The sequence below is a fragment of the Cebus imitator genome, unplaced genomic scaffold (assembly GCF_001604975.1).
Source record: "Cebus imitator isolate Cc_AM_T3 unplaced genomic scaffold, Cebus_imitator-1.0 Scaffold77, whole genome shotgun sequence".
In the NCBI taxonomy this organism is placed as follows: domain Eukaryota; kingdom Metazoa; phylum Chordata; class Mammalia; order Primates; family Cebidae; genus Cebus; species Cebus imitator.
In genome coordinates, this window is record NW_016107392.1 from 6,661,047 (window position 1) to 6,676,391 (window position 15,345).

The window sequence follows — 15,345 nt, forward strand, 5'->3', positions numbered from 1 at the left end:
CAATGGCGCGATCTCGGCTCACCGCAACCTTTGCCTCCTGGGTTCAGGCAATTCTCCTGCCTCAGCCTCCTGAGTAGCTGGGATTACAGGCACACACCACCATGCCCAGCTAATTTTTTGAATTTTTTGTAAAGACGGGGTTTCACCATGTTGACCAGGATTCCAGTGCCACTAACGATTAGTTGGATAACCTAAGTAAGTCATTTATCCACCACTCCATTTTTCTATAAACGGGAGTGGACTGTATGACAACATCTCTTGGTCCCTTACAGTTCTAACATCCTACAAGCCTAATCATTAGGATTCCCTGCTCCAAACTTGGCTGAGCCTGAACTTCCATTAGGGAATATGGGAAGGATCTCTGGAGAAAAAAACAGCAAGAGAGAAATAGGATTAATTGCTATTCTATGTTATACTACTATTTACCTTCATAACACTTTGATCAACTACCCCAGCTATAGAATAAAATATTTAAATCTGTGTTTTTTAATATTAGATTATAGAACACTAAAAGAACAGTTTTACTGAAAAAAAAAGATCCTATTTTTATCTGTTTTACTTTGGTTTCTGGGTAATTCTGCTCTTTGTATTCTTTATTTATATTTGCAACAAAGCAAAATCATAAAATAAAAAACTCAAATGTTAAATTATCTCAATAATCTCATTTATAAAATGGAAATAACATCTACTACAGAGTTATACTGCTATCCAGGTTGCTGAAACATCAAATGAGGCACTAAAATAATGATATTTTTTAAAAGTCAAGTAGTAGTAGTAGAAGCAGCAGGAATAGTAGCAGTAGTAGTAGTAGCAGCAGCAAATATTTATTGAGAATTTATTATATTCTAAGCACTGTTCTTAGTATTTCACATGTACTTACCCAGGAAGTACTCATATTTATCCTGTCATGCTGATATTATTATTATCTCCATTTTATAGATAAGGAAACAGTGGCACAAACTGATTAAATAATTGTTTAATAAGTGATGAAACCAGGTCTCAACCCAGACAATGTGTCTCCAGAACTTAACCTCTTAACTACCAAAGATACTATTTGTCTCTGGCAAAAAGATTGTGCTCATTTCACCATACCAAGGGTGCCATATAAATGGGTGGTGTTATCCTAGAATAACAGGCTAGGTTTTGGATGGTTCCATAGTTCTGGAAGATTCAGGCCATGTTTGAGAGATACTCTGAGATCAATGTCCCCGGAAAAAAAAATGCTCTTTTAAAGACCAGCTTGCCCTTGGGGGAAAAAAAAATTTTGTAATACTTCTAGTTGAGCCTAGTGGGCAGGTCATTTTGTTAGGACCTATAGCAGTAAAAGAAACGGTTTTGAAGTGGTGCTTTTAACTGTATTAGCAGGAATGAATTATTTGTATCATGAATTTCAATGGTTTTAAGAGAGTATTTCTTTGAACTTATACAGTATACAGTAACTGCCTATGCTCAGGGGGCTTCCTAACATACAAATTAATGGAGAAACTGTCTGTGTTAGGTTGCTGTTTGAATCACTCACCATATAAGTGGTTTTAAATTGGCTGTTAAAGAACCCATTTAAAATGTGTAACAGTCACTGACCTGGAGGTAGTACCTAACCCTATGCGAAAAGGGTTAGTTAATTCCCTTAAGTCTCCATAAAACCCACACCTCCACCTTACCCAGGGTGGGGCAATCAATGCTGTACAAGAGTGGTTACAATCATGAACAGCAGGTCCAGGTGGCCTTTCAAAAGCTGGAAAGACGACCAGTCTTTTCTATCTGTTGTGCCCAAAAAAAGAAGAGAAAAGTGTTTTGTACCTGGATCATATGAAAATGGGAACCTGTAATAAGTTACAGCATGATGGATGCTACTAAAGTATACTGAAGAAAAACAGAAGAGTTTTTTTAATACATAGGGAAGGCCAAGCACGGTGGCTCACACCTGTAATTTCAGCACTTTGGGAGGCCGAAGAAGGAAGGTGGATTCATTGAGCCCAGGACTTTGAGACCAGTCTGGGCAACATAGTGAGACCCTCGTCTCAAAAAAAAAAAAAAATACAAAAATTAGCTGGGCGTGGTGGTACATACCTTGGTCCCAGCTATTCATGAGGCTGAGGTCGGAGGATCACCTGAGCCTAGGGAGGTTAAGGCTGCAGTGAGCCATGATCACACCACAGCACTCCAGCCTGAGTGACAGAGTGAAACCCTGTCTCCAAAACAAAAAGGAAAAAAAAAAGAGAAAAAAAAAGTAAAATATTCTCTAATCTTCCCTTTGGAGAAAGCTTAAAAACAACCAGGTCAGCACTTATCAGCTCACAGCTGCATATAGAAATGAATGGAAAACAAGATTTGACCCAAAGAAAATCCCCTATGGAATATAACTTAGGAACCTGGCTTGGTTCTGGCTACCAAAACAAAGTAAGTAGAAGGAACTTCACAGTCCTAAGTTCACTTTAGGATCTGAAAAAATAAGTTACAGAGATGATTATAGTTCCTAGTTCTTTGGATAAAATGAAAGAAAGAGATAAGGTAATACAATACTCTTAGAACAGAAGCACAAAATAAACAAAAAAGTTTCTGATAAAAATACAACTGGAAGAGATGCTCCTGACTCTAAATTCACCTAAGTCTAAAAGAAGGGGGCAAGAGAATGGCATATTTAGATTACTAGTCCACCACTGGAAGACTAACCATAAAAGTCAGTTTTTACTTGCCGGCATCTTCACTAAAAGCACATCTAGAATTCCCAAGTCATATGACTGTAATATTAGTTAACAGAATTAACATAGGTCCTAAGTAAAAATTCCATTCATATGAAAATATCCTAACTTCAAATCATGAAGAAAACCTATAAAACATGGTATTAAAACTAACTTTATTTTGTTTAATGTATTAGGTGATGAAATCATTATTGTTTTTCAAAAGGGAAACAAACAATGTACCTGAGATAGCTTCCAAAATAAGCAACAATATTTGGGTGTTTACAGTCTTTCATCATAATAATTTCTTGCTGCACAACTGCAAAGTCTTCTCCTAGAATAAAAAACAAGCATGTTGAATAGAGGTAAGTTTCAAAATGCTCATTTATTTCAAAACACATAAAATAATTATACCTATTAATAAGTATAACATAATTAATGAGTTATAAATAAAACACAGCCAATTTCAGTCCTGACTTGAGAGAAAATATAGAATAGTGATTAAATGTATAAACTCTGGCCCCACACTTTCTGGAATAAAATCCTAACTCTGTTCCTCACTAAGCTGTGTGAGCTTGGGTAAATTATTTGACTTCTCTGTGCCAATTCCATTCTCAGTAAAATAATAATAGCGTATCTCATAGGGAAGTTGTGAGGGTTAAATGAACCAATACATGTAAAATGCTTAGAACAGTGCCTGGCATAGAGTATGCTTTATATAAGTATTTGCTATTATTATTATCATTATTACTATTATGCCTTGGACATAATCATCGGTATAATCCATCAATAGGAAATTGAATTTTTTTTCCTTTATTTCTAAATAACATTTAATATAATTTTAGCACAAAGAAGTAATTTTTTAAGTTAGGGCAGGAACCATTATACGCCAAGTGTGTCAAATTTGTCTCCACAGGCTATTTGTAGAGCTGAGAGGCCTACACTGGAGCAGTACTGGATTACCTGATGGCCCACATTCACAGGCTTATCCTGTATTTGAGTGCCTTGTTCCAACTGTGTTAGGATGCAGCATGGGATTGTATTTTAGCCTGGTCAGACTATTAGCAAATAACCTCTCTCCTACTCCCTCCCTGTCCAAATTCTCTAAAATAAGATCTGGCAATTCTATAGCAGTGTCACATGCTGTGGCTCCTGAATGAACACTTGTCATGGAGAGAAACAGAACTGCAGTGAATGCAAATGTGGTGAACCAGAGACTATGCAGAAAGAGAACAAATGGAAGTACTTACTCTTTTTTTTTTTTTTTTTTTTTGAGACGGAGTTTCGCTCTTGTTACCCAGGCTGGAGTGCAATGGCGCGATCTCGGCTCACCGCAACCTCCGCCTCCCGGGTTCAGGCAATTCTCCTGCCTCAGCCTCCTGAGTAGCTGGGATTACAGGCACGCGCCACCACGCCCAGCTAATTTTTTGTATTTTTAGTAGAGACGGGGTTTCACCATGTTGAGTGCTTACTCTTAAATAAAAGTAGCTTTGTATCACTAATTGAGTTTTTAAAGTACTACATACTATAAATAGCCTGATTAAATGTAAGTTAGTAGCAAAGTAAAAAACAGAAGGCTTTCCCAGTTCCTGCCCAAATCATAAGCATGAGGTCATTGTGGTAAGCCCTGACATTTCTCGCCTTGGCATTTTCCTACTGCAAGTGTAACTGAGACTTGAAACAGCCCAACCATGAATCATTTGAACCCAATATCAAAATCCACCTTACTGTCCCAGTTACAAGGAAAGAAATAATGGACAAGAGATGGTTGTTATGTCAGGTTCTTAAGTTCTGCACTGATGTGAGCACAAAATCACAGATCTCCAAAGACATAATTTTTTAGGCTTTCAAAAATTTAGAAGTTTACTGAACTATGATCTTCTTATCACTTTACTTCCCACTATTAAGGATTCCTGATTTTCCATATATTAGAAGAAATCAAAGTTAGAAATAATAAAGCCAAAATAGGACCAACACCAATTTTTATAGATATACTAGGTACTTTGGAAGTTCTGGACTTCTAGTTTCTCACCCAACCCAAAAATATACTTTTCTTTAATCTAGTGAAAGTGTCGCATACAATCAAAGTTGATCTAGTCAGCGTGAACCTAGAACTTTAGCTTGATGGTTAGAGAACAAAAGCTCTCTTTCTGAGGGTTATCCCTGTGAGTTACTGGCAGTCATGATACAACCTCAAAGGGAGTCAGCCTTACGGTAAAGTTAATTTGAGGAAAGCATTGAAGAGAAACAGGTAAAAGGAAGCATGTTGGGCTATTATAACAAGCCTCACCTGCCTTTGTAATTTTCAGATATACCTGTACATGACTAATAAACTCTGTGTATTGTTTAAGCTACTTCAGCTGGGGTTTCTGTTACTGATAAATGTAAGCATCACAACTTCCACAGTGATCTTTGTATGGAGCACCTTTATTTATACAACGTTGACATCGGCATGTCTATGCCCTCATTAGAATATACAGTCCTCTAGGATAGGATTATGTCTTCATCATCTTTGTACTCTTAGTACCTAAGATGTGATCAATAAAGAACTGTTGACTGAATGAATCTACACCACTATATAATTCCTTTCTATGATGACTGTAAATCCAGAGTAACAGTTTTTGGTTTAATTTCATCCAATAGTTAGCATGTTTTATATAATTAATTGCCTATATATTATTCCTTTTATTTCTAATAAAACCTATTAGTGGCTTTAGGTTTTCAACTATAGCTTTCCCATGAAATACTATTGATCCAGAGTGTATTATTTTGTAATATTAAGTCTACTCTAACGTGATTGTGAGAATGGTCAAATTAAATTCAACATTTTTGGAGGGAAAAAAATCCAAAGAAAAATTCCACATGCTCAATTTTTAAAGATAAATTTAAAAATGTAGATTTGAGTAAGAAAAAGAGTTTAACATATTAATAACTTAAAGGAGCTGAACTGTTGATTTAAAGAACTTTGTTCAAGGCTCATGAGAAATACATTATAAAGATGGGCCTATATTAATAGACCCAAGAAAAATATTCTACAATACTTAAGACACCATAAAGCAGGAGGTTAGACTAGATAATATGTAAAAATTATTTACAATTCTGAGAGTCTAAAATTTTTTGATAAAAGTTTTAGACTAAATTAAAGAGAAAAAATAATTTTCAAAAAAAAAACCCCCCACCCCCCCAAAAAAAAAAAAAAAAAAAAAAACCTCGAAAAAAACAGGCAAGCCTATAAATAGAACACATAATGAATAAAAGCAGAAAAACACAAACGAATACATGTGAAGTTCTCAGTACATGGCACATATAATATGTTCAATAAATGTTAACTATCTGTAGTAGGCTGAATAATGGCCCCCAAAAGTACAGAGGCCCTAATCCCTGACACCTGTGAATGATGTATGTTAATTTTATATGGCAAAAGAAATCAACAGATAAGATTAAATTAGGGGGTGGTTAACCTGAATTATCTAGCTGGACCTTTAATGTGGTCACAAGTGTCTTTCTAAGAGGGATGCTGAGTGAGACTCAACAAAGAGAAGGCAATGTGATAACTGAAGCAAGATGCTAAACTGTGGACTCTGAAGATAGAGGAAGGGGCCAAGGGTCATGAAGGGCAGCTCTAGAAACTGGAAAAGGCAGGAAAACAGATTCTCCCTTAGCGCCTACAGAGGGAGTATGGCCCTACTGACACCTTGATTGTGACCCAGTGAAACTCATTTTAAACTTCTGAACTCCAGAACTTTAATAGAGTAAATCTGTGTTGTTTCAAATCACCAAGTTTGTGGTAATCTGTTTCAGTGGTCATAGGATGCAAATACGTCATTATAATCAACATTATTATTATTGTGGTAGAGCTGACTAGCCATCCACAAATGATGTAGTTATTGGTGGATGGCAGTTACTCACTCACTCAAAGACAACATTTCCCAGTTAATGTACATACTGATGTGCCCAAAAGACTAGTTTTTGCCAATAGAACATGAGCAAATTAATGCTTTCCTTTCCCATTATTTTTACCCCCATTAGCAGTCTATATGACACCAAGTCCTCAGGAAATGGAAGAAGTCGAGGTCCCTGAGTCACTAAAAGAAAGAAAGTTATCCTAAATCTTGAACACTTGCACTGAACTATTACATAAACTTAAAATAAGGCCGAGTGCCACGGCTTACCCCTGTAGTCCCAATACTTCAGGAGGCCAAGGTAGGAGGATTGCTTGAGCCCAGAAGTTTGACACTAGCCTGGGCAACATAGCGAGACCCTGTATCTACAAAAAAATAAAAAAATTAGCTGGGCATGGCTGGACACACCTGTAGTCCAGCTACTTGAGAGGCTTGAGCCCAGGAGGTTAAGCCTGCAGTGAGTCATTATCATGCCACTGCACTCCAGCCTGGGAGAGAGAGCGAGACCATGTCTCAAAAATAAACAAGTAAGCAAATAAATAAAATTTTATTATTTTATTTGTTTACTTGTTTAAGCCACAAATATGTTCAGTTCAGTTATTACAATAGTTAACATTACCCTAAGGTGATATAATTATTACCATCCATTTATGGAAAAGATTGTCCAAAATGTAGTAGGTGCTTCACATATGTTTACGTGGATTACTAACAGAATAGATAAAATGAACAAGATTATAGGCACTTTTCTCTATTCAGTACACAATGCTTTCCTATAAACAGGTGTATTAAGTCAAATGTGTGAAAGCAGAAGAGGAGACATGTATGTTATGAGGGCAGGTTTTCCCCTGAAAACAAAAATAGAATGCAGAACCCCTAACGTCTTTTTGCCTTTTAGATACAAATTGACAAATCATTGTATTTCCAACATTTCATATAATTCTTTACTTTTTCCTCATTCTTTCCTTAACAAAATAATACATAATATTGCACTAAATGGTTACTCAACCAAAGTTAAAATTATACCCTTTTTGGTATGCCTAATCATTTACACTGGTGTCAACTGTATTGTTTGTAAGACCTACTCTTCTTAGCATATACATTTTGAATAAACTAGCCAGTAATTTTTTATAAAACAGTAAGCCAAAAATGAAACTAAGAAAATTACTATACAACTACTGTTGTTAAAACAGAGATGGTAAATCTGCTAACATCAAACTGTTGGTGGGGAGGTGGCACTGCCATTTTTGTGTATTTAACAGCTTATGTATCTAATTTCAAGTCATTGCATCAAGGTAGTTGACATGTATCACACTGAATAGAAGTAGGGGTTATATAAAAATCAAACAGGGAAAGCAAGAATATCTGTATTGGGATGTGAACTAACAGACCAGTATATCCATCTCTTCAGGGAACCAAGTCTTGGCCTATGTGTAAACTGTGTGTCCTGTTACCTTACATCTGTCCCCTATGAAGTAAACATGAGCTACAAGTCACCTTCCATTATCCACTCTTATTTTTCTTTAGTCATCTTTATTTCTCTCTTCTACATGTTTAAGGTCTTCATACCCGTAATAAGCTGACATGGTTTTCCAGAAGTATCTTGAGAAATGTCATTACAATGAAATAATTCTTTGCAGTATCAAACAGTTATTTAACACGGCTACTACCAACAGTTCAAATTCATCTTGTAGGTTATAACTTTGTAGATAGGTATGTGAGTGTACACTTGTATATTTGCAAAACATCTAATGTTTTAATGTGGACAAATATAACAGTTATTCTTAAAATATTCTCTCTTGAGAAAACATTCAACAACCACCATACACTGAGCAGCTAATATGATGTAAGAGAACATACTAGGAACTATGAGTGTCAGAAATGAACAGGACTTTAAAAAATGTACAAGAAACATAAAATATAAACAACTGTATGAGTTTTAATTTATAAAGGAAAGAGATGTAATTGACTCATAGATCAGTATGGCTAGGGAGGCCTTAGGAAACTTACAAGCAGGGCATAAGCGTAAGCAAACTCGTCCTTCGCATGGATGAAAGTATGAGCAAAAGGGGGAAAGGCCACTTATAAACATCAGATCTCATGAGAATACACTATTGCAAGACCAGCAGCAGGGGGTTACCACCCCCATGATTCAATTACCTACCACTGGGTCCCCCCACAATACATGGAGACTATGAGAACTACAATTCAAGATGGGGACACAGCCAAACTACATCACTCCACTCCTGGCCCCTCCGAAATTTCATGTCCTCACATTTCAAAACACAATCATGCCTTTCCAATAGCCCCTCAAAGTCTTAGCTCATTCCAGCATTAACCCAAAAGTCCAAGTCCAAAGTCTTATCTGAGACAAGGCAAGATCCTTCTAACTATAAGCCTGTAAAATTGGAAGCAAGTTAGTTGCTTTCTAGATACAATGGGGATACAGGCATTGAGTAAATACAGCTGTTCCAATGGGAGAAACTGGCCAAAACAAAGGGGTTACAGGCCTCAAGCAAATCTGAAATCCAACAGGGTTGTCATTAATCCTTAAGGTTTGAAAATGATCTCCTATGACTCCATGTCTCACATCCAAGTCATTCTGATAACAAGAGGTGGGCTCCCATGGCCCTGAGCAGCTCTGCCCCTGTAGCTTTGCAGGGTACAGCTCCCTTCCCGGCTGTTTTCACAGGGTGGTATTGAGTGTCTGCAGCTTTTCCAGGTGCACAGTGCAAGCTGTCAGTGGATCTACCATTCTGAGGTCTGAAGGACAGTGGTCATCTTCTCATGCCCCACTAGGCCATGTTTCCCTTCTGCACTGCCCCAGCAGAACCATGACGGCTCCACCCTTGCAGCAAACTTCTGTCTGGATATCCAGGCATTTCCAAACATCCTTTGAAATCTAGCCAGAGGTTCTCAAGCCTCAGTTCTTGGCTTCTGCGCACCCGTAGGCTCAATACCATGTGGAAACTGCCAAGACTTGGGGCTTGCAGCCTCTGAAGCAATGGCCTGAGCTGTACATTGGCCCCTTTTAGCCACAGCTGGAATGGCTAGGATGCAGAGCACCACATCCCTAAGCTGCACACAGTAGGGAGAGCCCTGGGCCCGGCCTATAATACCATTTTTTCCTCCTAGGCCTGTGATGGGAAGGGCTGCTGCAAAAGTCTCTGAAATGCCCTGAAGACATTTTTCCCATTGTCTTGGTGATTAACATTTGGCTCCTTGTTACTTATATAAATTTCTGTAGCAGGTTTGAATTTCTCCTGAGGAAATGTGTATTTCTTTTCTATCACATTGTCAGCCTGCAAATTTTCCAAACTTTTATGCTATGTTTCCTCTTCAACGCTTTGCTGCTTAGAAATTCCAGATACCTTAAATCATCTCTCTCAAGTTCCAAAGTTCCACAGATCTCTCGGGTAGGGGCAAAATGCCGCCAGTCTCTTTGCTAAGCCTAACAAGAGTCACCTCTGCTCTAGTTTCCAACAGGTTCCTCATCTCTATCTGAGACCACCTGAGCCTGGATTTTATTGTCCATATCACTACAAACTTTTTGGTCAAAGCCATTCAACAAGTCTCTAGAAAGTTTCAAATGTTCCCATATCTGAGTCTTCTGAGCCCTCCAAGTCTCTAGAAACTTCCAAACTTTCCTACATTTTCTTGTCTTCTGAATCCTGCAAACTGTTCCAACCTCTGCCTGTTATCCAGTTCCAAAGTTGCTTCCACATTTTTGGGTATCTTTACAGCAGCATCCCATTCCAGGTACCAATTAGTCCGTTCTCATGCTGCTAATAAAGACATATTCAAGAATGGGCAATTTATAAAGCAAAAGGGTTTAACTGACTCACAGTTTGGCATGGCTGGGGAGGCCTCAGGAAATTACAATCATGGCAGAAGGGAAAGCAAACACATCCTTCTTCACTTGGTGGCAGAAAGGAAAAGTATGAGCAAAAGGGGGAAAAACCACTTATAAAACCATCAGATCTCATGAGAACTCATTATCACAAGAATAGCAGCAGGGGGTAATTTTCCCCATGATTCAATTACCTCCTATGAGGTCCCTCCCATGACACGTGGGGATTATGGGAACAATTCAAGATGAGATTTGGGTGGGAACACAGCTAAACTATATCAACAATCAAAACAATAATAGCTTAAAGATGAACCCTGAATAGGTCCCTTATTTCTGTCACATTAAGTTCATACTTTGCTGCTGGCCTTGTCTACATATCTAGCACAGTGTCATCGTTAAGAATATGCACTTTGAAATCAGAAAACCTAACTATGAAACTTGGATTCACAATTTACTAGTTGTATCATCTCAGGCAAATTTGTCTGTCTCTGTCTCCTGTTTCTCTTTGTTTCTTTCTCTCTCTCTCTCCTTCTCTCCCCTACACCCTTTTGTCTCTATATTAAAGCAATTATATCATGTTTTATGTAATAATGCGATTATATACATATATTATGGCAATTATCCATAGTCAAAATTCTATGTCCCCTTACTCTATTTTTCCCCATTACTTATGTGTGTCTCCCTAGCACATTAGAGTCTTTCAATATAAATGAATTAATGAATTATTCTAAAGGTACAAACCAATTGAAACCCACAAAAAAAAAAAAAGAAAAAAAAGGTGGTATAAACAGTAGAAATGCATAATTTTCATTATTTACTATATATGACTGTGCTCCTGGAAAACAAACACCTGAAAATCAAGCAGAAACAACTTTTTTAATTCTTTAATAACACATTAGAATATGTCAAATTAAACTGTGTACCTAAGAATAAGCTTTAAAATGCATAGGCTCCATACATAAAGTTTAAACTTGCTTTTTAAATCTTTAAAAATAATAATTATTAAATTATTTCAACATTATTTAAACTATATTTCATTTAAATATTAAATATTTAACTTAATATTATTAAATCATCATTTTAAATAGAATCTATTTGGTTGTTAGTTTTCATGTTAAATAGCTGTTTGATACTGCAAAGAATTATTTCACTATAATGACATTTGTCAAGATGCTTCTGGAAAACCATGTTAACTTATTAGAGTCACAAAGATGTTAAACATGTAGAAGAGGGAAATAAAGAAGACTGAAAAAAAAAATAAAGTATTCTGAGAGCTAAAATACTTGAAATAAAAGACATTTCCCTTTTGAATATGATAAGTGCCGTATCAATTAATGCCTGATTTAATGCAATTCCAATCAAAATGCCAACTGAATCCTTTTTGGACAAGAAAAAATTATAAATTCATCTGAAAAAATAAACATGGAGGAACAGTTTTCTAATAGATATTACTTTGAAATAAGTAGGTCTTAGTTAGAATTTATACATCTGGAATTAATTCTCATCTTTTTGATACTTTATCCTGGACCATGATGTTAAATGTCGTATGGCTAGAAACAAGAAAAAGAGATAAGAGACACCCAAATTGAAAGGGAAGAAGTAAAATTGTATTTGTTGGAAGATTACATTAAATTCCATATAGAAAGTTCTAAAGATTCCATCAGAAAAAACCTATTAGAACTAATAAATTCAGCAAAGTTACAGGATACAAAAATCAACTGCATTATATATACTAACAATAGTCTGAAAACAAAATTACGAAAATAATCCCAATTACTACAGCATCAAAAAGAGTACCTAGTAATAAACTTAACCAAGGAGGAGAAAGACTTGAACTCTGAAAATGACAAAACATTCAATTAGAAAATAAATGGAAAGACATGCTGTATTTATAGGCTGAAAGAACACTGCTAAAGTGTTCATATTACCCAACATAATCTACAAATTTAATGTAATCTGGAAAACAAACAGCAACTTTTTTCTTTAAGAAATAGAAAAAACAATCCTAAAGTTTATACAGAACCATAAAGAACCCCAAGTAGCCTAAACAATCTTGAGAAAAAAAGAATAAAGGCTGGAGGCCTCTCACACTTCCCGGTTTCAAAACGTATTACAAAGCTACAGTAATCAAACAATATGGCACTAGCCTAAAGACAGATGTATAGACCAACAGAACAGAGAAAAGAAAGCCTGAAATAAACATATCATATATGGTCAAATCCTCTTTTACAGGGGTGCCAAGACTATGCAATGGAGTAAAGAGTCTTCAACAAAGGTTCTGGGAAAAACTGAATGTCCAAATGCAAAAGAATGAAATTGGATGCTATTCTACACACACACACACACACACACACACACACACACACACACACACAAAATCAGCTTGAATTAAATAATTGAATATTAATTAAATACTTAAATGCAAGGTCTGAAACTATAAAACTCTTATAGGAAAACACAGGGCAAAACATTCATAGTATTGGTCTTGGCAATTATTACTTAGATATGACATTAAAAGCACAGGCAAATAAAGCAAAAATAGACAACTGAAATTCCATCAAACTAAAAAGCTTCTGTACAGTACAATTAACAGAATGAAAAGACAACCTATGCAATATAAGAAAATATTTGCAAACCATGTATCTGATGAGGGGTTATCAGGCATTCCTACAATGCAACAGCAAAGCAAACAAAGCCCACCAAATAACTGGATTCAAAAATGAGCAAAGGGCCAGGCGCAGTGGCTCATGCCTGTAATCCCAGCACTTTTGGAGGCCAAAGCAGACGGATCACCGAGGTCAGGAGTTTAAGATCAGCCTGGCCAACATGGCAAAACCCTGCCTCCACTAAAATACAAAAATTTAGCTGGGCAGAGTGGGAGATGTTTGTAACCCCAGGTACTTAGGAGGCTGTGGTGGGAGAATTGCCTGAACCCAGAAGGCTGAGGTTGCAGTGAGCCAAGATTGTGCCACTGCACTCCAGCCTAGACAAGAGAGTGAAACACTATCTCCAAAAAAATAAAAAAAGAGTAACAGGTGATGGATTATTTTGCAATATACGCATATATATCAGAACACCATGTTGTAAACGGTACAATTTTTATTTGTCATTTATACAGTAATCATACTGGGGACTTTTTTTTTAGAGCAAAGGATTTGAACATATATATCAGAACACCATGTTGTAAACGGTACAATTTTTATTTGTCATTTATACAGTAATCATACTGGGGACTTTTTTTTAGAGCAAAGGACTTGAACAGAAATTTCTCAAAAAAAGATATAAAAATGGCCAACAGAACTATATCAAAAGATGCCCAACATCACTATCTTCAGGGAAATGCAAATCAAAACCATGATGATGTGTCACCTCTCACCTGTTCAGATGACCATTAAAACAAAAAGGACAATAACGAGTGTTGGCCAGGATATGACTATCCCTGTCCACTTTTGATGGGAATGTAAAATGATGTAGCCACTATGAAAAAAGTATAGAGGTTCCGCTAAATATTAAAAATAGAAATGCAATATGATCCAGCAATCTCACTTGTGGGTATAGACCCAAAAGAACTGAAATTAGAATCTCAAAGAGATATCTGGACTCCAATCTTCATTGCAGCATTATTCACAATAGCAAAGAAGCAGAAAGAACCTAAGCAAAGAAGGAAATTTTGTCACATGCTACAATATATAACAAGGTTACAACATATTTCAGGTTAACTTTGGAATGCATGTATGTGGACAACACTATGCTAAATGAATAAGCTAGTCACAGAAGGACAAAAAAACTGCATGACTCCACTTACATGAGGTATCTAAAGTAGTCAAAAATATAGGAACAGAAAGCAGAATGGTCATTGCCAGAGACTGGGGGAAAGAAGAATTGGGAGTTGCTGTTCAATGTGTACAGAATTTCAGTTACATAAGATGAAAAAATTCTATAGAGTATAATGTAAAACATAACGGTTATAGTTAACAATACTGTACTAAATAAATACTTCAATTTGTTAACAGGATAAATATCATATGATGTGTTTGAAGAGATCTATTTCAAGCCAAATGAATGACCTGTGGTCTCTAATACAGTCCCAGGAGCTCCTGAGAACATGTGCCCAGAGTGGTCAGGCTGTAGTGTGGCTTTATACATTTTAGGGAGACATAAGACAACAATCAAAATGTGTAAGGTGGGCCAGGAGTGGTGGCTCATGCCTGTAATCCCAGCACCTGGGGAGTCCAAGGTGGGTGGATCACTTGAGGCCAGGAGTTTGAGACCAGCCTGGCCAACATGGTGAAACCCCATCTCTCCTAAAAATACAAAAATTAGCCAGGCGTGGTGGCGCCTGCCTGTAATCCCAGGTATGTGGGAGAGTGAGGCAGGTGTCTCTGCTTTCACCTGAGAGGCAGAGGTTGCAGTGAGCCAGGATGGTGTCACTGCACTCCAGCCTGGGAGGGATAGAGCAAGACTCTGTCTAAAAAAAATAATAAAGTGTAAGGTGTACATTGGTTTTGTCCAGAAAGGCAGGACAACTAGAAGTACAGGTACATTCAGGTCACAGGTGGAGTCATAGATTTTCTGATTGGCAACTAGTTAAAGGAGTTATTATCTAAAAACCTGGAATCAATAGAAAGGTTTTATCATGCCTCCAGGTAGCAGGATTCAGAGCTTTTGTCAGACCTAGAAAGTGCCAGACTTAGTTAATTCTCCCCTGGATCAAGAAAAAGACCTGGAAAGGAAAAGGAATTCTCTATAGAATACAGATTTGTCCCACAAGAGACAGCTTTGCAGGACCATTTCAAAATATATCAAAGAAATATATTTGGGATAAAATAGTTCAATTTCTTTCAGGGCCTGCTATCTGTCATGTGATAGAGTCAGGCTGGAATTTGGTGCCCTTTTTTTTTTTTTTTTTTTTTTT

At 36.8% G+C, this 15,345-nt stretch overlaps 1 protein-coding gene across 3 annotated transcripts in view; it reads right to left on the reverse strand.

The window, feature by feature from the left end:
• MAP4K3 (mitogen-activated protein kinase kinase kinase kinase 3) overlaps positions 1–15,345 on the reverse strand; it is a 189,149-nt gene that overhangs the window by 100,891 nt on the left and 72,913 nt on the right. For all 3 annotated transcript variants that reach the window (XM_017532583.2, XM_017532582.2, XM_037740015.1), the window contains one exon: positions 2,925–3,015. In XM_017532583.2, the coding sequence (XP_017388072.1) occupies positions 2,925–3,015 (91 nt within the window). The remainder of the gene's footprint in view (positions 1–2,924; positions 3,016–15,345) is intronic.